The following is a 23,271-nucleotide window of genomic DNA, read 5'->3' as shown; positions in this document are numbered from 1 at the left end:
GCCTTCTTCACATGTCAAAATAAATCTAAATGAGCCCGTTCAACTTTGTAGAGGCTTTTCATCCTTTTTTAAGAATCTTTATTATGTATATAATAAAAATTTAGCATATATTTGAATGTATATACATATATATGATCACTTATTTAGGTATAATTAACATACCAAAAAACGAACATATTTTAGATGTCAGCTCAATTATTTTTAACAGTTGTATAACCCATGAAATCACCACTCAAGGTGTAAGATATGGAACATTTCACCCCAGAAAATTCATTCATACCTCTTTCCAATCAATCACTTTTCTGTTCCTCTAGGTAACCACTATTCTGATATTAATCCTGTTTCTTCTTGGATTTCATATAAATGAAATCATACAAAATGCATCCTTTCATGGCTGGCCTCTTTTGCTTAAAAGAGTTTTTAAGAGTCATCCTTGTCATTTTGTGTTTATCAGTAGTTTATTTTTTGTTATTGTTGTTTTTAAAGATTTTATTTATTTATTCATGAGAGACACAGAGAGAGGCAGAGACATAGACAGAGGGAGAAGCAGGCTCCCTGTGGGGAGCCTGATGCAGGATTCGATCCCGGGACCCTGGGATCATGACCTGAGCCAAACACAGATGCTCAACAACTGAGCCATCCAGGTGCCCCGGTTTTTTGTTATTTTTACTATCATTCCACTGCATGAATTGACCACAATTTGCTTATTTGTTCTTCTGTTGATGGGCATTTGGGTTTCCAGTTTGTGTCTGTTATAAATAAGACTACTATAAGAGCACCAGAATCGCTTAGTCAGTTGAGTGTCTGATTCCCGATTTCTGCTTAGGTCATGATCTCAGGATCATGAGATTGAGTTCCATATGGGACTGAATATGGAGCCTGCTTGGGATTCTCTCTCTTCCTCTCTTTCTGTCCCCCAATGCTTCCTCCCGCCCACTTGCACACATGTGCTCTCTCTCTCAAAAAAACCCAAGGCTATATAGTCAATTTCAAGTTAACTTTTATATATAATGCAAGGTATGGGCTAGTGCGCAATAGTTTCATTATCACTTCTTGAAAAACTTTTATTAAAAATCAGTTGAACATGAATCTTTTTTCTGTTCTGTCCCACTGATCTACTTGTCTTTCTGCCAATTCCACAGTCTTGATTGCTATAGCTTTATAGTATATCTTGAAATCAAATGGTATAAGTCCTCCAACTTTGTTCTTGTTCTTTTTTATTTTTTAAAAATATTAAAAAAAATTTTTAAGTGGGATTTTTTAAAGATTTTATTTATTCATGAGAATACACAGAGAGGAGAGAGAGAGAGAGAGAGAGAGAGAGAGAGATTGAGAGAGAGGCAGAGACACAGGCAGAGGGAGAAGCAGGCACCATGCAGGGAGCCTGATGTGGGACTTGATCCGGGGTCTCCAGGATCAGGCCCTGGGCTGCAGGTGGCCTAAACCACTGCGCCCCCGGGGCTACCCTGTTCTTGCTTTTCAAAATTATTTTGACTATTGTCACTTTGCTCTTCCTTATAAATTTTAGCATCAGCTATTCCATTTCTTTAAAAAAAAAAAAAGTGCTAAAATTTTGGGATTATGAAAAAAAAAATTCCTGTACAAATCTGTCAACCTTTTTGATGGGTGAATATCTAAGTAAAATAAACTACAGATATGTTCAATGTAATGTTTTTAAAGATTTATTTATTTACTAGAGAGAGAGTGCGTGCATACGCACATGCATACTTGAGGGGAGTAGGGGCAGAGGGATAGGAGAGGAAAAATCTAAGCAGATACTGTGCTGATTGGGAGCCAGGTGGAGCTGGATCCTAAGACCCTGAGATCATGACCACAACTGAAACCAAGAGTCTGATGCTTAACCGAGCCACCCAGGCACTCCAGATAGGGTTCTTTGAAGTGGATGGACCATCTGACAGTCTCATTAGCAGTGTTTGTCTTTCTTACTCCACACCCTGACACACATTTGATGGTCTTGGTCTTTGTTATTTTAGTCATTCAAGTTCGTGTGAAAGGATATCTTACTGTGGTTTTAATTTGCATTTCCTTGATGCTTAAAGACATTAACCATCCTTTCATGTGTTTATTGGCTATTTGTATATCTTTTTTTCTAAAGTATCTGTTTAAGTTTTCTGCCTATTTTCATTATGTTATTTATAGATTTTATTATTGACTTGTAGGAATTCTTTATCCATGATGGATGTAATCCCTTGTCAAAAATATGTATTATGAATATTTTTCCCAGTCTTTGACTCACCTATTATCTTAACGTGTCTGTGTGTTTTTTTTTATTGAGTTATAATTGCCATATAGCATTAGTTTGAGGTGTACAACACAATTCAGTATTTGTATATGCTGGGAAGTGTTTACCACAATAAGTATAGTCCCCCCCACCATAAAAAGTTACATAGTATGCATTATGTTGTTGACTATAGTTACCATGCTGTATATTACATCTTCATGACTTACTTATTTTATGACTGGAAGTTTCTTTGTCTTAACCCCCCATCTCCTATTTTACCTGCTCCTCTAATCTTCCTCCCTTTTGCTAACCACCAATCCGTTCTCTGCACCTGTGAGTTTTGTTAATTTATTTTGTTTTAGATTTCACAGATAGATGAAATCCTACATTTTTTGTCTTTCACTGCTTTATTTCACTTAGCATAATACCCTCAAAGTCCATCTGTGTTGCTTTTTCTGGCTGAGAAGTATTCCATTGCATACATACACCTAATCTTTATTCATCCATTGATGGACACCTTGGTTGTTTCTATGCTTTGACTATTGTGAATAATGCTGCAATAAACATAGGGATGCTAATATCTTTTCAAATTAGTGTTTTCTTTTTCTTTGGATAAATACCCAGAAGTAATATTGCTGTATCATATAGTATCATATCATATAGTAGCTCTATTTTTAGGTTTTTGAGGAAGCTCCGTATTGTTTTCTGTAGTGGCTATACCAGTTACATTCCCATCAGCAGTGTACAAGTTTTCCCTATTCTGTATGTCCTCACCAACACTTATTATTTATCTTTTTGATAGTAGTCATTCTGACAGGTGTGAGATGATAGCTCGTTGTGGCTTTAATTTACATTTCTCTGGTGATTAATAATGTTGAGCATCTTTTCATGTGCCTATTGGCCACCTGTATATATTTTCTGGAAAAATGCTATTCAGATGCTCTACCCATTTTTTAATTGGATTATTGTTGTTGCTGCTGCTGTTGAGTTGTAAGAGCTCTTTATATAGTTTGGATATTAACCCCTTATCGGCTATATGATTTGCGAGTTTCTTCTCCCATTCAAGTAGGTTTCATTTTGTTGATGGTTTCCTTTGCTGTGTAAACACTCTTCAGTTTGATGTAGTCCCCCCCCCCCACCTTTTTTTCTAAAAGTATTGCCAAGAGCAATTTCAAGGAGCTTACCACTTATGATTTCTTCTAGGAGTTTTATAGTTTCTGCTCTTATATTCAAGTATTTAACACATTTTTAGTTAATTTTTACGTTTGGGGTAAGATAGTGGTGCAGTTTCATTCTTTTGTATGTGGCTGTGCAGTTTTCCCAACACTGTTTATTGAGGAGACTCTCCTTTCCCCATTGTATAATTCTTCTTTTCTTCTAAAGTAATTGAACATATATGCATGAGTTTATTTCTAGACTCTTTTTGTTCCACAGATTTGTGTTCTTATGCCCAAACCACACTGCTTTGATTACTATCATTTTTGAATATAATTTGAAATCAGGGAGTGTGATGTCTCCAGCTTTGTTCTTCATTGTCATAGTTGCTTTGACTACTCAAGATCATTTGTAGTTTCATATAAATTTTAGGGTTGTTTGCTCTATTTCTATGAAAATACCATGGGATTTTGGTAGAGATTGCACTAGAATCTATAGATTGCTTTGGGTAATACAGACGTTTTAGCAATATTAATTCTTCCAGTCCATGAGCACAGAATATCCTCCCTTCTTCTACCATTTCTTTTATCAATGTAGTTTTTCATGTACAGGTCTTTTACCTCCTTGGTTAAATTTATTCCTAGGTATTTTAATCATTTTGATGCAATTGTAAGTGGAATTGTTTTCTTAATTTCTCTTTCTGATACTTCATTGTGAGTGTATAAAAATATAACAGGCTTTTGTATATTGACTTTGTATCCTGAAACTTTATTGTATTTGTTTAATCAGTTTTTGTGTGGTCTTTCAGATTTGATATATAAACTCATGTCCTTTGCAAATAATGAATTTTATTCTCTTCTTTCCAATTTGGGTGCCTTTTGTTTCTTTTCCTTGGCGAATTGCTCTGGCTAAAATTTTGAATTCTATGTTGAATAAAAGTGGTGAAAGAAAGCATCCTTCTCTTGTTCCTGATCTTAGAGGAAATGCTTTCAGTTTTTCACCATTGAGTGTGACTTTTTTTTTTTTTTTGAGTGTGATCTTAGTTGTGAAGGTTGTCATAAATGGATGCTGAATTTTGCCATATACTTTTTCTGTATCTATTAAGATGATCATGTGATTTTTAGGTTTCATTTTGTTGAAGTGGTGTATCACACTGATTTGCAGATATTAAGCCATCCTTATATCCATGGAATAAATCCCACTTGATCGTGGTGTATGATTTTCTTAATGTATTTTTGAATTTGGCGTGTGTATATTTATATATATAAATATATATATATTTAGTTTTTAAATTTCCTTTTGTTTTGTATATTTTATTGGAGTTCGATTTGCCAACATATAGCATAACACCCAGTGCTCATCCCATCAAGTGCCCCCCTCAATGCCTGTCACCCAGTTTACTGATATTTTTTTAAGGGTTTTTGTGTCTGTGTTCCTCAGGGATTTAGGTCTGTCATTTTCTTTTTTGTGGTGTTCTTGTTTAGTGTTTGGTATCAGGGTAATGCTGGCTTCGTAAAATGAGTTTGGAAGCATTCCCTCCTCTTCAATTTTTGGGAGAGTTTGAGAAAGATAGGTATTAACTCTTCTTTAAATGTTTCATAGAATTCACCAGTGAAGCCGTCTGGTTCTGGACTTCTGTTTGTTGGGAGGTTTTTGATTACTGATTGAGTTTCCTTCTCAGTAATCAGTCTATTCAGATTTTCTATTTTTCCATTATTCAGTCTTGAGAGACTGAATGTTGTATGTTTCTAGGAATTTATCCATTTTTTTCTGGGTTGCCCAGTTTGTTGGCATATAATTTTTCGTAGTTGTTTCATGATTCTTTGTATTTCTTTAGTATGGTTTATAACTTCCCCCTCTTTCATTGCTGATTTTATTTTTTTGAGCCCTCTTTTATTCTTAGTGTAGCTAAGGGTTTATCAGTTTTGTTTATTTTTTCAAAGAACCAGCTCTTAGTTTCATGATCTTTTCTATTTTCTTTTTAGTTTTATTTATTTCTGCCTTGATTCTTACTATTTTCTTCCTTGTACTGACTTTGGGCTTCATTTGTTCCTCTTTTTCTAGTTCCTTTTTTCCCCTAGTTCTTTAGGTATTAAGTTAGATTGTTTATTTGAGATTATCCTTGTTTTTTGAGGTAGGTCTATATCATTATGAACTGCCTTCTTATATCTGCTTTTCTTGCATCTCATAGATTGTGTTGTATTTTCATTTGTCTCGAGATTTTAAAATTTTTTCTTTGATTTCTTTGTTGACTCATTGGTTGTTCAGAAGCATGTTGTTAGATCTCCACATATTTGTGATATTTCCTTTTTAAATTTTTTTTGTGATTGATTTCTAGTTTCATACTATTGTGATCCGAAAAGATGGTTGATATTAGTTGATATTAGTTTTCTTAACTATATTGAGGCTTGTTTTGTAGTGTAACGTGATCTATCCTGGAGAATGTTCTGTGTGCACTTGTGAAGAATATATATTCTGCTTTTTGGTGGAATGTTCTGTATGTGTTTATTAAGTCCATAGTCTAATGTATTCTTTAAGGCTGCCTTTTCCATTTTGATTTTCTGTCTGGATGATCTGTCCATTGACGTAAGTATTAAAATCCCCCACTCTTACTGTATAGCTGTCAATTTTTCCCTTTACGCCTGTTAATATTTCCTATATATGTTTAGGTACTCTTATGTTGAGTGCACAAATGTTTATAAACGTTACATAATCATGCTGGAATGACTCTTATCATTGTGTAATGCCTATATTTGCTTTTATTATAGTGTTTTAAAGTCTTATTTTGTCTAATATAAGTGTAGCCATCCCAGCTTTCTTTTGATTTTCATTTGCATGAAACATCTTTTTCTAGCCCTTTACTTGTAGTCTATGTGCGGTCTTACATTTGAGGTGAATCTCTTTAAGTATCATATAGATAGGTCTTGTTTTTTTTTTTGTTTTGTTTTGTTTTGTTTTTTTAATCCATTTAGCTTCTCTGTGTCTTTTGATTGAAGAATTTAGTCCATTTGCATTTAAAGTAATTACAGGTAGGTGGGGTACATGGGTGGCTGTCATTTAAGTGTCCAACTCTTGGTATCAGTTCAGGTCATGATCTCAGAGTTGTGAGATCGAGCCTCATGTTGGGCTCTGTGCTCAGTGGGGAGTCTGCTTCCCCCCTCTCTATATCCCTCCCCCCATTTCAAATAAATAAATAAATCTTTAAAAAATGTTTTAAGGGATCCCTGGGTGGCGCAGCGGTTTGGCGCCTGCCTTTGGCCCAGGGCGCGATCCTGGAGACCCGGGATCGAATCCCACATCGGGCTCCCGGTGCATGGAGCCTGCTTCTCCCTCTGCCTGTGTCTCTGCCTCTCTCTCTCTCTCTCTGTGACTATAATACATAAATAAAAATTAAAAAAATTATTTAAAAAATGTTTTAAAGTAATTACAGGTAAGTATGTACTTATTGCCATTTTGTTAATTGTTTTCTGGGTGTTTTATAGTGATTCTGTTTCTTCTCTTGCTCTCTTATAGTTTGATGCTTTTCATTAGTGTTAGTTACGTTTAGATTTCATTTTCATTATCTTTTGTGTATCTACTATAGGGTTTTGCGTTATGATTACAGTGAGGCTTATATATGTTGGCTTATATGTATGCTAGTCTATGTTATGTTGATAGCAAGTTATGTTTGAATACATTCTAAAATTCTACATTTTTACTATCCCTCCAATTTTATGTTTCTGATGTCGTATTTTACATCTTTTTATTTTGTGTATCCCTTAATTGTTATAGTTTCTTGTTTGATTTTTACTGCTTTTATTTTTATTTTTTTAAATTTTTATTTATTTATGATAGTCACACAGAGAGAGAGAGAAGCAGAGACATAGGCAGAGGGAGAAGCAGGCTCCATGCACTGGGAGCCCGACGTGGGATTCGATCCTGGGTCTCCAGGATCACGCCCTGGGCCAAAGGCAGGCGCTAAACCACTGCGCCACCCAGGGATCCCGCTGCTTTTATTTTTTAACCTTCATGCTAGCTTTATAAGTGGTTGGTCTAACTTTGCTATATATTTACCTTTATTAGTGAGATTTTTACTTTCAGATGTTACTTTGTTACTAATCAGGACCCTTTCTTTCAGTTTAAAGAAGTCCCTTCAACATTTCTTTTTAGGCCAGTTTAGCAGTGATGCACTTTAGCTTTTGCTTGTCTGGAAATTTTCTCTCTCCTTCAGTTTTTGTTTTTGTTTTTTTTTAAAGATTTTATTTATTTAATCATGAGAGACACACACACAGAGAAGCAGAGACATAGGCGGAGGGAGAAGCAGGCTCCATGCAGGGAGCCCAATGTGGGACTCGATACCAGGGCTCCAGGATCATGCCCTAAGCCAAAGGCAGACACTCAACCCCTGAGCCACCCAGGCATCCCTCTCTCCTTCAGTTTTGAATGATAATCTTTCTAGGTAGAGTATTCTTGGTTGGAAGGTTTTTGTTTTCAGCACTTTTGGCCTGCAAATTTTCTGTTGAAAAATCTGCTCATAGTCTCATGGGGTTCCCTTGTATATAACAAGTTCTTTTTCTCTTGCTGCTTTTAAGATTCTCCCTTTAACTCTTGAAATTTTAATTATAATGTGTTTTGGTTTAAATCTGTTTGGGTTCATCTCTTTTGGAACTTTCTGGGCTCCCTAAATCTGGATGTCTGTTTCCCTTCCCTGGTTAGGAAAGAGTTCAACCATTATTTCTTCAAATAAGTTTTCTGTCCCTTTCTCTCTCTTTTCTCACTCTGGGACCCCTACATTTGAATCTTGCTGTGCTTGATGTTGTTCTATGAGTTGCTTCTTCACTTTTTAAGATTCTTTTTTCTTTGTTGTTGCTCTGTTTGGGTGAGTTCTACTGCCTTGTTGTCCGGGTTACTGATCCTTTCTTCTGCTTCATCTGATCTGCTTTTGATCCATCTAGTCTATTTTTCAGTTCAGTTACTGTATTTTTCAGTCCTTGTTTGTATTTTCCTACATTATATGTCTCTTTATTGGAGTTCTGTTTATTAATGTGTTCTTTTCCCAAGATTCATGAGCATCTTTATGACATTACTTTGAACTTTTTATCAGCTAAATGACTTCTCTCCATATCACTGAGATTTTTTTTTCCCTCAGATTTTGTCTTGTTCTTTGGTTTGGAGCATATTCCTCTGTTTCCTAAGCCTGACTCTCTGTTTTTCTATATTAGTCAAAACAGCTATCTCTCCCAGTCTTGAAAAAGTATTCACAGAAAGATTGAGGGGTGTGTTTCTGTCTGTTGCTGTGTACCCTGGGGGTAGTAACCTGTCAAGAACCATGTCTCCAATTGTTTCAGTCCTGTGGGCCCCAGAAATGCCAGTCCCCTGACCACCAGAGTCAGATGCTCAAGGGCCATCCCCTGTGTGGACTGCATGCATCCACTTGCTTTGGCAGGGCTGCGTGGAAGTGCTGGGCCAGGGCAAACTCACTTGCCAGGTTTAGCAGGGCCAGAGTCACAGGAGAAGGCAGGGCTGGGGTAAGCCTGCCCACTGGGATTAGCAGAGCAAGGCTGCAGGAGAGTACAGGTTTGGGGCTCGTGGTGCTAGCAAGAAGAATGTAAAAATGATGCCCACTAGTGACCCAAGAGCAAGGCAAGAGGAGTGCAGAATTGCACCTGTCAGCACCCTTGTCCCCAGAGAGGGATCCAGCAGAGCCCTTTTCTTCCAGCAGACGCCTTATGCCTCACCAATGAATCTCCTTTATATGTGGTCTAGGTGCCCTCTAACCTGCTGCTTTTGTGCTGAGTCATAGGGTGAGTGAGTGTGTATGCATGAGCCCTTCTAAAGGGGAGTCACAGTTTACTTCAGCCCTTTGGATCTCCTGGATGTGAGCCTCTCTGTTTGACCTGTCTCAGTGTGGTCTTTTTATCAGTCGTTGTGTAGGAGATGTTGAGCTAGTTTCATGTCTTTTTCAGAGAGAATTGTTCTATAGGTAGCTGTAGATTTGTTGTGTTCTGGATTTTCCTATACCACCATATTGACCTGCCCCCTCTGTGGTTGTTTTTTCAAAGAAAAGATTATGTAGTGTTTCTTAGACATATCTATGAACTTAAATGTGAAAAAAATTTATGTCTGTCTAAGTCAAAAAGCAGAAAGTCTATTAGTTTAAGTAGACTGATAGACTGACCTATATGCATTTTTAAGATGTCCCATTTGTAAGTACCTATTTTTATGTTTAAACTCTAACCAGAGCACATACCTGCCTGATCACATCATCTCTTTCAGATAGTGTATACTTTTGAATGAGAGAAGTGTTTTAACTCAGAACATATTTTTAAAAAATTATTTATTCATGAGAGACAGAGAGAGAGAGAGAGGCAGAGACATAGGCAGAGGGAGAAGGGAGCTCCTCACAGGAAGCCTGGTGTGGGACTCGATCCCAGAACCCAGAGATCACGCCCTGAGCCAAAGGCAGACGCTCAACCCAGGCAACCACCTCAGAACATATTTATTGCTCAGCAAAAGGCTAGTGTAATCTTACGTTGCAGATGTTCTTAGCCCTGTGTGAACATACTTCCTGAAGAATCCATCCCTTCTCCTGATATCTTACTTTCAGTATGCACAGTGCTCTCTCATTAGTGCACAAGAGCTGTGTAAAGTATAGGGGGGCGATCATTAGGATCCCTGTTGTCATATTAGGAAACCAAGGAATGGGAGGGAAGGTTATGATCTATCCAAGATTACAAAGTTAATGACAGTATAAATCAACAAGCCTAGAATCTTTTTACTCTTCCATACTACCTCCCTTCAGCCCATGGGTTTACACACCCATTGATGCAGTGAGAGGTCCACTTGTTAGTTGGAATATTTACAAACCCTAGGGCCAAGACTGGTAGCTAACCAGCCCGTATGCTGTGTCTTCCTCAGCAAACTGAGTTGCACATCTCTTAAGAGTTGTTGGAAATAGTATTTCCAATTGCCATCCCAGGAATCAGCAAGCTCCCAACTTGATGCTTGCATGCTTACATGAACACACATACATATGTGTACAAGTTCAGAGGACATATATTTATGTCAGAGTGGCTCATGATAGGTACACAGAGGTTTTGAACCACCTTTACCCTCGTTAGGGGTATGTGTAGTTTTTATCTATTTATATCCTACCACCCTGGCTTCTATCAGTGAGCCAGCAATGAGCAAATTGCAATTTATTCCTTTTAAGTTATCATGGTCATAGGCTATTTTAGAAAGGAACCATTTCTTTTATAAAGCAGTAGGAAAAAAAAAATAAAAATAAAGCAGTAGGAAATGCTGTTTTAGAAAGGAACCATAGCATTTCCCATTGCTTTATAAAATATCTAAGAATGTGTGGTTGATGGCTTGTGAGACAGTCACTATCTGTTCCTATTCCTCTTGAGTCAGTCCTGGTGACAGCTAATTCTGTGACTTTTATTAGCTTGGTTATTTTAAATGCATGTATTTTGCACTTCTGTTCAAGTTCCTGGTGTGGCCTCAAACTGAAGTTAGATTTTCATCAATCTCTGTAAGGGAAGACTTTATAATGAATTGTTCAGATTGTGGTTGGAGGGAAACAGTTCCAAACTACAGGAGAAAACAGATCAAAGAAGAAAGTAAACAGGAGACTGAGTACAAGCAGAGCCAGGTCCCCTGCCTTTTTGTGGACTCTGCCCCTGGGGTAGGATTTTGAGGGCAGGAGGTTGAATAGGTCTAATCCTGGTGCAACCCATTGGCCTCAGGCACATCAGAGGCCTGGTGACATCTCAGTATTACATCCTTTCTCTCCTAATTTTTGCTGTCCACTTTAGGTGGTTTATTTTCTCATTAAAAAATAATGTGACGCAAGATTAACTAGAAGTGTTTATATTCTTTCCATTTCTGTTATATAGATAGATAACCTTCGTTCAAAATGAGATCTGTTCTCTTTTATTGTGTCATTTGTAATTCATTTCTAGAACAAAGAAACAACTTAGCACTGAAAAATGAAAACCTCCAAAAGTTTCAATATTAATGCTTCCCTTTCTTTATAAGAATAAATGGCAGATTGAAGAGGGAAATTTCACAATTAGAAGTTTAGGAGCTAATTTTGGTGATTTGGTAAAAAAAAATTTACCAAATGTGTTGTATGCAGTGGTGTTATCTAATGTGAGTGTCAAGATGTCAGATTAGACCAAATCCATTTAAGAGTTTAGAGCTGTGTATCATCGTGGTTTAATTTGAAATTTTATAGGTCTTTGTGTCTATTATTCCAGATCATAGCTATATTTGGTTAGACTTTTTTTGGTGTTCATATTTACATAGATAAGCCTGTTTAAAGTCTTGGATCTGTAGATAACTAGGGCTGACTAGTTTTTAAAATGCATTTAATGTATATAAATTACCAAATTTATCATGGGGTAGAATGTGAGAGAGGACGTAGTCTACAAAAGAAACCATTGTTTCTAAGACCAGGTCTGTTTCTTGTTTTTTGTTTTTGTTTTTGTTTTTAAAGATTTTATTTATTTATTCATGAGAGACACAGAGAGAGGTAGAGGCATAGACAGTGGGAGAAGCAGGCTCCCTGTGGGGTAGCCCAGTGTGGGACCCCAGGAACCCGGGGTCATGACCTGAGCCAAAGGTAGATGCTCAACCACTGAGCCAACCAGGTGCCCCAGTTTTTTTGTTTTTGAGTAGTTAATGCATTTCATGATTCAGAACTTAAAAGGAACAATAGGGTATGCTTTAAAAATTCAAGTACTCATTCCTCTTTCCAGGAGGCAACCTATGTTTTCATCTCTCAACTAAAGTCATTCTAATTTTAATAAACTTAGGTTAATATTGACATATTGGTGATCAGTGAGTACCTATATTTTATGTTTGGTTTAAAATTTTATTACCTGATCTTATTGCTTAAGAGCTTATAATTGTTTCTTCTTAACTATTTCCTTATTGGGCATTTACATTTTCTAAATCTAATTTTGTTACTCTTTAAAGTAACAAGTATATTTGCATATTCGTAGAATAGCAAACATATTAGCTTATTTGAAAAAATACAGATACTTTTTTTTCCACTGAAAAATTACCATATTTTTATTTCACAATTTAATACTTCTGAAATTCTGTATATTCTGTAATTATCTTTACTGTGACTTTTCTCTGTGAAAAGCTGTTTGGTTGTTTTTTTAAGATTTTATTCATTTATTTATGAGAGACACACAGAGAGAGGCAGGCTCCATGCAGGGAGCCCGATGTGGGACCATCCTGGGACTCCAGGATCATGCCCTGGGCTGAAGGGAAGCGCTCAACCACTGAGCCACCTAGGCATCCCTGAAAAGCTGTTTTTAATGTAATAATATCACTATAATCAGTAGAAGCTCAAAATAGAAATGATATTTTCCTGTATTTGTTTTTCATAAAGGAAACAGTTAAGAATGTGATAAAACATAATCTTTGTTCTGTCACTAGATTTCTTACTAAAGAGATTGGATTAATTGCCAGTTTTATTCCCCAATCCCACTGTCTCTAGTTTAACATGTATGAGATAGTGGTCAGTCTCAGAGTTTAGAAAAGGACAGTGCATATTTGCCATGAATATTTCCTTTTAAGTGTTATGAAATATATGAAGTTTTAGCCAACTTAAATAACAGTCTTTATTTTTTCTAAAATTATTCAATGTTTCTGGGTAGTATTGGGGCCTCCATATTCCTAGGCCTATCATAAAGTGTTTTGAAATATAAATTTTTAAGGCATATACAGACTATGCAGTAGAGTAGCTAAGTGTGAAAATGAAACACACTCATAGATGTGCGCCTTACTAGAGTGTCATTGCTTTCTTGTTTACATGCTCATGTGTCAGATCTATATGTAAATGCAAATCAGTTTAGCTTTGTCCTTCTGTCCAGTGCATTGTCAGGACTTAGTATGCATTCTGGGTAACAGATCTTCCAAGCATACAACAGTTGATGTGTTAGATGGTACATGTACACTCAAAAAGAAATATGAAAAAAAAAAAAAAGAAATGTGAAGAGTTGTTAAAGGAGTACAAATCTCCATAAACTAGCAATTATTTCCAAAAGGGTCTGATGAGGAGGGGCAGAGGACTCACAGGGCAAGGGACTGCTGGTTGCAGTACTCCTGCTCTGTGGGATGTTATACTTTACTAATGATTAAAAACATGAAAGGATTTTGTATTTATTTAAACATGATGTCCATATTTAATGAATGGCACCCAAGGTTTGACACCATTTGGTGGTGGCAGAGTTTGGGGATTATAATCAAAATTTGTGTTTCTATTCTTCTTTTTTTTTAATCTGCTTTAGTTTAGAACATAAGGTGTATTTTCCCAAAGATAGTCTTTTAACCATTATTTAAACAAAGATTTCAGGGAAGTAGTAAACTTTTTCAATTGGTTTGGTTTTTAATACTAGCTATGGGAGCAATTACTTGGATTATCATTTTAACATAATTTTTCACCCAGCAATCCTTTTGAAAGTATTGTTTGCTTAGATTGAAACATTGAAATGCTTCCTTCTCCCTGCAGTGCAGTAGATTAAGAGAACGAAACACAGGCAGATCAACATGTAAAATTGGGTCAGTTGTCATTCAGGAACTTGTGTGCCAATGGTATGGATTGTTGAGTGGGGAGTTGCAGGAAACCCAGAGAGAGACAGCAAATTGCTGCACCCCCTTGCTTGGTGGACAAAAAGAGGATTAGGGCCCTGGGGAATCCAGGACAGTAAGCTTCCACAAAGCCGAAAGGAATCTTGTGTCAGTGTTGGTGGTTGTGGACGTCGTGGTCGATAGGAGTAAGGGGTCAGGATTGGAGCAGGCATAGTTGAGGGGTTTATAGCCCCCGGACAGTTAGGAGAATAGGCTGAGACTTGCTACCTCTGGCAGTGGGACTGGGAGACCTGTGGGTTTTAGAAACATGAACAGGAATGCGGGTGAAGGTAGAGTGCTGAAGGGTCCATGAAGGCTGCTCGTGAGTTTTAAGGGTATTGTTTGTAGAACCTCTGTACGTCTGAATTATGGTGCCCCAGTGAGGCCTTTCCTGGTTCCTATTCCACGTGTGACATGCTATTGCAGTGAAGTTATGATTCTGTAGTATAATATGATTATATGACTGTGGTGATGATTGTGTAATATAAATAGCTATAGTTCAGATGAAGATGTACAAATGAGTTTTTTCACTTTATGGAGATACATATATATGTTTTAAAAAATTTATGTATATCTGTATATACGTATACCAATACAAACACATTTTTTTCTTATAAAAACTAAAAAAAAAATTGGTAGCAGTTTTGTTAAACATTCTTTTTATCGCCCCCCTACTAGTTAACAGGTTTCAGATGCAAATACACCCTCATTATCCAAACTCAAATCCCTGTCACTCACCACCATTGTGGAGTGTAGCTTTGATTTGCCAGTTTTGTACTCATGGTAACTAGATGTTCCATTTCCCAGCAGAGTTTTTCTGGTTTTGTCTTGATACTGTAAGTGTCTTTCTGAATTCTCTCCTTTTAGCTGTGTATCTGTCTCAAGAGTTTTGCTCGGTATAGTATGTTTTAGAATTTGAACCAGGGGAGACTTTTCCCCTCTGACTTAAGACACCTCTGTGGGCCAAAGTTGTGTTAATTGCTGTACAATCCAAGGAAGCAGAAGCAGGTGGCTGAGCTAAGAGAAGGAAAGTGACCATTATAGATCCAATTTTTACCTCCAGCTTACAACCAGTCTTCTACTGTCTCTTTCCCTTTCATTGGGGAGCTCCCCATTGTCTCATCTGGCTTCACTTTTATTTTCCAAATGAGTTTATTAGTTTTGCCATCTTGGGTATGGTTGGGTTGACCCCGGGAAGACTAGTTTGAGAACTACTGTTGACAACATTTCAAATCAAAACAAACCCAGGCATAAATTGGTTCGAAACTGAGTTTGGGATCATCCCTGTGAGCTCCTCTAGTACCGGCCAAAGAATGGGACTCTGTTCCCTTGTGAAGAGGGTGGAGTAGAGTGGTACCATGTAGAGGCTTTTTCTGGATTTTTCTTAGTAACACTGCCAGTTGGTCTCTGATTCAGAAATCTGCTTTTCTCTCTCTCCTCCCTTGCCTGCAGGCTGGTGGCTCTCAAGTCATCTTTACTAATCCGCTGGAGATAGTAAAGATTCGCCTGCAGGTAGCTGGCGAGATCACCACAGGACCCAGGGTCAGCGCCCTGAATGTACTCCGGGACCTGGGACTTTTTGGTCTGTATAAGGTGGGTAGATTCCCTTGGGTTCTCTCAGTAGAGAGCTTGTAATGTACTCAATAGATTCGTGAAAGAATGTGGAAACCAGGCTTCTCCCTTCCCCTCAAAGTGGAAAAGCAATTTTGTCCAGCAGGGTAGTCCCTTGAGTACAAAATCAGACAAAAAGAAAAAATCAGGACACTTTTATTAGAGGCAGTGGGATATACAAACACACCCTCCTGTTGTCATCTTCAGCTTTACGAAGCTGCCAGCAGGGGGCTGACACTGCAGACCCGATGTCTTTGGGCTCCCAGCCTTTTATTTGATGGCAGGTTTGGGGAAACTTTCTTTGGTGTTCTCTTTGGTCTGTTTTAGGACTTCAAAATAGTCTTATGTTTATTTTGAGTCTGAGTTATCTCTATTGTTATCTTCCCAGTAGGAGCTTCTGTTTGTCTTAATAATTTGACCACAGTGAAACAGTAGTAGAGTTTGGTAGAATTCAGGTCTTTAAGAAGTTAAGTGGTGGGATTTGTCAATAATGAATTCCATTAAAAAAAAAAAACAAAAAACAGAGTGTACTGTACTTTAGCAAAATGCCAGTCAACAGATTCCTTCCCTGCAGGTATACTTACTCCCATCATTACAGATCAGATGTAATGGAGCAGAAGCTATTATTTTTCTTAAACAAGGAAGAGTATTTCTTTCCATTCTTTTGCCTGGTATAAGGTGGGAATACGTAAATTTGGCTGCTATTAGAGAACTGTTTCTACAGCATCTGATTTATTTATAGATCTATCACTGTAGGAATGCGTAAATTGGCTTCTATAGCTACAAATTGGAAATTAGAAATTCTCTAGATTAGAATCATACAGGTACAGGGCTCTTAGGAGACCAGTAAACCAATGATGCCTACCTTGAGAGAGTTCTGTACACATTCCTTCCCCTTCACCCCCAAATTTCCATCCTTTTTGAAATTCCCTTTGAGAGCTAAATTTTTTAATACTGTTTCTGCCTGTATCATCCTTCAGAGAGTTCTTGAATTTTTTTTTTTTAATGTTTGAGTTTGTCTTTTGAAAACAACCATTGGAGAAACAAGTGCCAAAGATGGATTATTCAGGTGGCTAGGTCAAGCTCTGTCCTGTGAATATCCCGGGCTGTGCCCAAGCTGGGGAAAGTGTTTATTGTTACTCAGTCCCCGAGATAAGCCATCACTGGGTAGCTTTCTATTCCCGTGGAAACTTCTGCTAAAATAATTCGACCCAGTTCCCCCAATCTGCTGTTTAGGACATGGGGACTGAGGAGGGAAGATTGGTGGTTTCTTTTTCCCCTTCCCTAGAATGGTCACCTTTCTTTTCCATTGCCACTGCCTATAACTTAACTGGCACTTCATGGGCTCTGTGCTGTATAGATTGAATGGGTAGATTGTTGGTTTTGGGGGGTGCCTTTGCTGGTTGCTTTGGAATCTAGCTATTAACATTGGGTTTCCAAGTCTGTTCCCACTCATGCCCCTCCCCCTCGCATCCACCAAAGCCACACAGAACAAACAGCCTGGAAATGCCAGGAAATTCTTAGTTGTCATGATAACATCATTACCCAGTTAACTAACTCTGGGTCCCCAGGGTCTACCAGTTTTTCTCAAACTTTGAGCCGTATATAGTTCCTGTGCCCCTCTCATTTCTCCCCCATTTCCATTCCACATCAGTCCCCATGCTGTTTGAGGGAGCACCTAGGGCGTGTCACCCTGGATCCCTTGTGGGCATTCATGGCCCTGTTTACACAACCGTTTTGCACTATTTCCTCACTTGTGACAGGGTGCCAAAGCGTGTTTCCTCCGAGACATTCCCTTCTCTGCAATCTATTTTCCTGTTTATGCTCATTGCAAACTACTTCTGGCTGATGAAAATGGACACGTGGGAGGTATAAATCTCCTTGCAGCTGGAGCCATGGCAGGTAACTACAATTTTTTTTAACACCTTCCCCCCCCCCCCCCAATTCTTTAAGAAGTACAGAATCTCTGTGCACTGTCTGCCTTTATTTCTGGAAGGGTTATTGTTTGTATCTGACTTAGTTTAAATATGATCGCTTTTTCTCCTTTGTGGGATGTGCTTTAATTCTGATGAGAGTTAATTACATTTGCATAATGTGGATAAACAGCATAATGCAGCTTAGCAACTCAGAGCCAAATTAGATCTGCCCATCTAAATTGGGCTTTCATCATTAACGTGCTTCTTAGCCTCTCGTGCCCCTGAAACCTTGGGTGCAGCCAAGCTAAGCATTGAGGTGGAAGAGTTCTTCATCAAATCAGTTGCTTCATTGTACCTCATGGGATGCCCAGGTCTAGCATGCCTCACTTGCTATTTCTGCCTGATGGAGTCTACATGATTTGGCTCCAAATTGAGCTTTCTTCATGATACTATCGATGTTCCTTCTACCATCGTTTTCATTAGATACAAGTAAGCAATACTTCCCAGCAAACTACCCTATACTCAGTTGGTATCTCTTCTCTGTCCCTTAACACTTCCTTTAGTAATAATTCTTTGTGGAAGTTTTATTTTCTGTACTAGCCTGGGAGCTTTTGAGGGCAAGAGTCTCATTTTCTTCATTCTTGCTTTCCCTTCATGGCCAGCATAGTAATAAAAGGAGATTGGATGTCAGTGGAACAAATGACAATCTTCATCTGGTCTGAGTTCCCAAATTAGACACAAAAGAGATAACATTTGAAAGAGGAGCCTAACATATGCAGGAAGGTAGTAAGATGTTTCCTTCTGATCTCACAGGTCTAGCCTTCTTCTTGAAGGAGCTAGCTTGAGATAAAAGGGGAGGGCCAGATGTCCTTAGCCGCACCAGCACTCAGAAATGATGGGAAGGTAAAGGCTGTGTGTCTGCCACCCATTACCACAGGTCAGGGATAGAAACGTGAAGGGTGAACACAAACTCAGACGCAGTATCCAGATGCTCAGTATAGGTCTGCCAGCCTGGGCTCATGGTATCGTGTAGCTCTCACTGGGTTCATTCTCCTCCAGTGCCCTGGCGGGACAGCGGGACAGCCTGCTGAGCACTTCCGGAAGTGCAGTGTGTGTGGTGGGGTTCGGTGGTGTGTTGGGAAGGACCATGTTCTTGTTCTCATCCGTGAAGACAGGGAAGGACTCGTGATGGTTAAGAAACTCTCCCAGGGAGCTCCAAGCCCTTATTTGGGGTCCACCAAATCCTTTGTCCTCTGGCATTTGTTACTTTAGTCAGTTGAAAGCCAGAAAAGCGGCCTGCTCCATGTTGGCACTAAGTGCTCATCCAGCCCCTTTTTGGTCGCCAGAGTCTCCCAGATTGCTTGATTGATTTTTAAAGATTTTATTTATTTATTCATGAGAGACACAGACAGAGAGGCAGAGACACAAGTAGAGGGAGAAGCAGGCTCCATGCCGGGAGCCCGACGTGGGACTCGATCCCGGGTCTCCAGGATCAGACCCTGGGCCGAAGGCGGTGCTAAACCACTGAGCCACTCGGGCTGCCCAGTCTCCCAGTTTTAAACGGGGCCAACACATTCTCCCTCCAAGCTTTTGCTTGTGCTTTCTAGTCAGCAGCAAAAATCCAGCCAAAGAACAGTCTAATCGTGGACAGGCATTTTGCCAGTGGCTGATGGAACCAAGTTAACATTTCCATGGAACTGTCAGCACCAACTTCTTCCCCAGATATTTGATGTTAGTTTTCAGAATGAGAGATTATTTTTTCTAATTTTTACCGATAAAGCCTTACTGGCAGGCCCTCAGAATGCTTAGAATTCAGAACATTCCAACGACAGGCAAATTACCTGGTTTCATCTGAATACAGTGCAGGGCCACGTGGAAGGGAGGTATCTGCATCCTCCTGTAACAGGCTCCCACAAGCCCGCCAGCTCCATCCGCTTAGGCATGATTTGGTGATATTCAGGCCAAATTGAATATCAACCCTCTGAGGAAGGTTATCTTGCTCCTTTGTTCCTTGCTTTGTTCTCTAAGTGAGAGATGTGGTTGTGAAATCCATCTTGGGTATCCCGCTGCAGATTAATATCGGCATGAGCAGGAGTTTAGGCACAGGGGATAGATGATAAGGCCTTTGGATGATCAGTTCTGCTGTTGCTCCAGTGGTAATGACTTCTGTCGTGTAAGCATGTCTGAAAAGAGTCCCAGTCAACTCTTGAGTTGGCCCCTTAAACACGCGAATGGATGTGAGTATTGACATTCACCTTGCACCGTAAGGTGACAAGAATAAGGAAGAAGCACTAGCATCTCATTAAACTGACAGTGTCCAGTGTCCTCATTTCTTATTATATACTAAAATACTTCTATCTATCTTCTTTTTAAACTATGTCTTATTTACCAAAAAAAAAAAAAAAAAAAGGAGGTGATATAATTGAATCTTAAAAGGGAATACTTGGGAATTGTCCTAGTAATATTGCTGCAGTTTTTCCTGTCATAGTTCTTTGGTATCATGCAATGTAGCATGATTTTCCTAATTCAGAAAGAAAAAAGAATTTTGTTCCACACTGAAGCAACTAATAGGTTTGTGTGTCCTTTTTGCCACGAGTGCCTGGGCATCTATTTAAGAAACTTTGAGTTAGAGCAGTTAGAGTTGCTAATCATATTGTTAGACGTTAGCAGTATTTCTGTTCTTTATGAGGTACGTTGGATGACTTAAATGTGCCTTTCTCCTGAAAGGTGTGCCTGCTGCTTCTCTGGTGACCCCCGCCGATGTCATCAAGACGAGACTGCAAGTGGCCGCCCGTGCAGGCCAGACGACATACAGTGGTGTCATTGACTGTTTCAGGAAGATACTCCGGGAAGAGGGGCCCTCAGCATTTTGGAAGGGGACCGCAGGTAAGGGCTAGGGCCTTAGAGAATGGCTGGCCAGTGTTAGGGACCTGCTTCCATTACTTGTTGCCTTTGCCACAGTCATATTAAGTATCCCCTCTCCCATCTCTTTTTCAGCTCGAGTGTTTCGATCTTCTCCCCAGTTTGGTGTTACTCTGGTCACCTATGAACTTCTCCAGCGGTGGTTTTACATTGATTTTGGAGGCCTGTAAGTGCAGCTGTTCAACTCCTTGTGAAAGAAAGCACCAAAACCAAAATAGGTTTTTGTTCAGCAGACAGAGGCATTGTTGGGATTCTTAGAACTGGTAGGACAGAGAATCCTACAGGACCAATGCATTTAAAACAAACAGTGGGCTTGAGAAGCTTCAGTATTAGGGGAATAAGATCTCGGTAGGGTGACATCATGCAGTGTTAAGCAGCGACTTGGGGAAAGTGAAGGCAAGTCCCAAATTAAAATGTTATGTGAATAAATTGTCTTTTGTAGTGTAAGTAAATACAGAGCTTCATGGATTTAAGTCCTTATTATTTGAATTTTATCACATGGCCTTTACACCAGATGTAATGTAAATTTGTATTAGTAAGGCTTTTATGAACTTTCTTTTCAAGACTCAGTCAAGCTCTTTCACACCTCTGAGACTTCATTATTCACCATGATTATTAGATAGATATAGATGTTATTAGAGCTAAAAACCAGAAAAAACAGGTTCAGAGAAAGAATATGCCTATAGACATAATCACTGGTGAGATCTAGATCAGAAATTGAGCCAGTCCTGGGAAGAAAGGGAATTACTTGTTGAATCTGCTGGGTGGGCAAGCAGGCAATAATTAGCTTTTCAGCAGATGATCAAATCTGATATCTGGGTCTTTACCTCATCAACCTTTTACCCTCTTCCTTGCTCAGAGGCCAAATAGGGAACTAGCTGTTGAGCCACGAAATAGAGGGATTTTTCCAAGGTAGGAAGTAAGAACAGCAATCTTACAATTCCAGGGTCTTTTGTGTTTTCACATTCTGTAAGAGTAAGAATCGTATCTATGTCTCTTTAAATTTAATGATTACCTTCATGAGTCTACTTTTAAAAAGTTAGCCTTTTAAACTATGTCAAAATAAAAGAAAGATGCAAACTTTTTATGACTAATTTATGCTTAGTGCAGAAAATTTGGAAAATGTGGAAGTATAAAAGAGAAGATCACTCACAATCCTACTTCTCATAGAGTGTTAATGTTTAAGTGTATTTTCTTCTGATCTTTTTTCTGTGGCTCTATTTATAAATTGAGGCCATTTCTCTTCCAAATAAAAAAAAAATGTGAAAGTGTTGCTTTGAAAGCAGCTATAAGTCATGACAAATGTAGCATAGATGACAAGGAAGTAGCCGGACAAACACTCCTCTCTGTGGCACGTGGGGGGAGACTGAAAATGTTCTTGCCTCCTCACGTGCCACCCGCATCAGTCTGGAGCCTCTAACCATTGGCTTTTTCCTATCAACAGCAAACCGTCTGGCTCAGAACCAACACCTAAGTCACGCATCGCAGACCTTCCTCCTGCCAATCCTGATCACATCGGTGGATACAGACTTGCCACAGCCACTTTCGCGGGCATTGAAAACAAGTTTGGCCTTTATCTTCCCAAATTTAAATCTCCTAGTGTTGCTGTAGTTCAGTCAAAGGCAGTGGCGGCGGCAGCTCAGTGATGAGACAACCATTGAGGGTGGCAAAATGGTGCCCTGGAGAAAGAAGCCTAGAAGAGCAGCCCTGTAATGTACCCAGTCAGCTGCATGGTGCTGGCTGAGCTGAGGAGGCAAACTATTCTTTCTATATGACATATACATATATTTGTTTATAAAATAATCATTTGCCCAGGAAAAAGCAACAATGCAGTTTCAAGCTTTAGTGTTAAGTGTTGAGATGTTTTCTAAGCTCTGGCATGAATTAGTGTTCTAGACTGCTTTGCACAGCTTGCACTTCTAGTGACTGTACATATTGTACATCTTTGTACAGAGACATCTTGGCACCTCATCCCAACAAATCACGTTTATAGAATGTAATGCGGTTCTAAGTGGCTTGAAATGTACAGAATGTTTTGAAAGTGTTTTATTAAGAGTCACACAAAAATAAATGTATTAAAATTAAATTCATTCTCTTATTGGTGGCTTATGGAAATAAAGCATCAATATTGGATGTATTTAATTTCCAGTTTGTTTTCCATTCTGGAATAAAAAGGTATTTGCTGATAGGAGGCATAATGAGACTAAGTGCTTATACCACTGATGAAGAGAGTCTTTGGAAAAGATGCATGCTAGCAGATGCAGAGGAGCAGGCTAATGACTTGTGTGTGCCGATGTGTTTCTATTTGTATTTAACACGTGTGTAGATTCTCCTCTGTTCATCAATCAAAATGCATTTTCTAGACAGCTCCCCTCCTGTCAGTGTGCATATGGAAACAGGGATGTCTCCCGCATTACTGACTTAGTTTGCTTTCCTCTGACACAGCAAGGCAGGGGCCTAGCTTTCAAGATTAAAGGATACTTTGGCAATTTTTCTTCATGTGGATATGATCCCCCTCAAAATAAAATGCACACCAAAATGTATGGACGTAGTTGGATTTTCCTTCATAAATACACTGATAGTGCTTATATTTTGATTCACTACCAGTTCCCAAATAACTCATGATCAGGTTTCCCTCTTTCCCACTTCTGTAGGAAATTATTTGATTTGGAAAGGGCTATGGGAGTGAGGGGAGGGAAGAAGAAAAAGAGAAGATGCATCTTGTGATTTTTTTTTTTTTTTTTTTTTTTGTGGAGTCTTGGTTCTTCCTTATGAATCCAAATCCAAACTACTTATTCC

General features: G+C 38.8%; 1 protein-coding gene across 6 annotated transcripts in view; it reads left to right on the top strand.

Moving 5' to 3' along the window:
- The window catches only part of SLC25A12 (solute carrier family 25 member 12), a 300,020-nt gene extending 277,005 nt beyond the window's left edge, over nt 1-23,015 (top strand). For all 6 annotated transcript variants that reach the window (XM_072751929.1, XM_072751928.1, XM_025994034.2 and 3 more), the window contains exons 14-18: nt 15,476-15,616; nt 17,398-17,536; nt 20,278-20,436; nt 20,548-20,638; nt 21,917-23,015. In XM_072751929.1, coding sequence (XP_072608030.1) covers nt 15,476-15,616; nt 17,398-17,536; nt 20,278-20,436; nt 20,548-20,638; nt 21,917-22,118 — 732 coding nt within the window. In that variant the 3' untranslated portion in view covers nt 22,119-23,015. The remainder of the gene's footprint in view (nt 1-15,475; nt 15,617-17,397; nt 17,537-20,277; nt 20,437-20,547; nt 20,639-21,916) is intronic.
- The last annotated feature ends 256 nt before the right edge of the window (nt 23,016-23,271 follow it).

Source organism: Vulpes vulpes, chromosome 3 (genome assembly GCF_048418805.1).
Source record: "Vulpes vulpes isolate BD-2025 chromosome 3, VulVul3, whole genome shotgun sequence".
Taxonomy (NCBI): domain Eukaryota; kingdom Metazoa; phylum Chordata; class Mammalia; order Carnivora; family Canidae; genus Vulpes; species Vulpes vulpes.
This window is presented reverse-complemented; position numbering and strand designations above follow the sequence as displayed.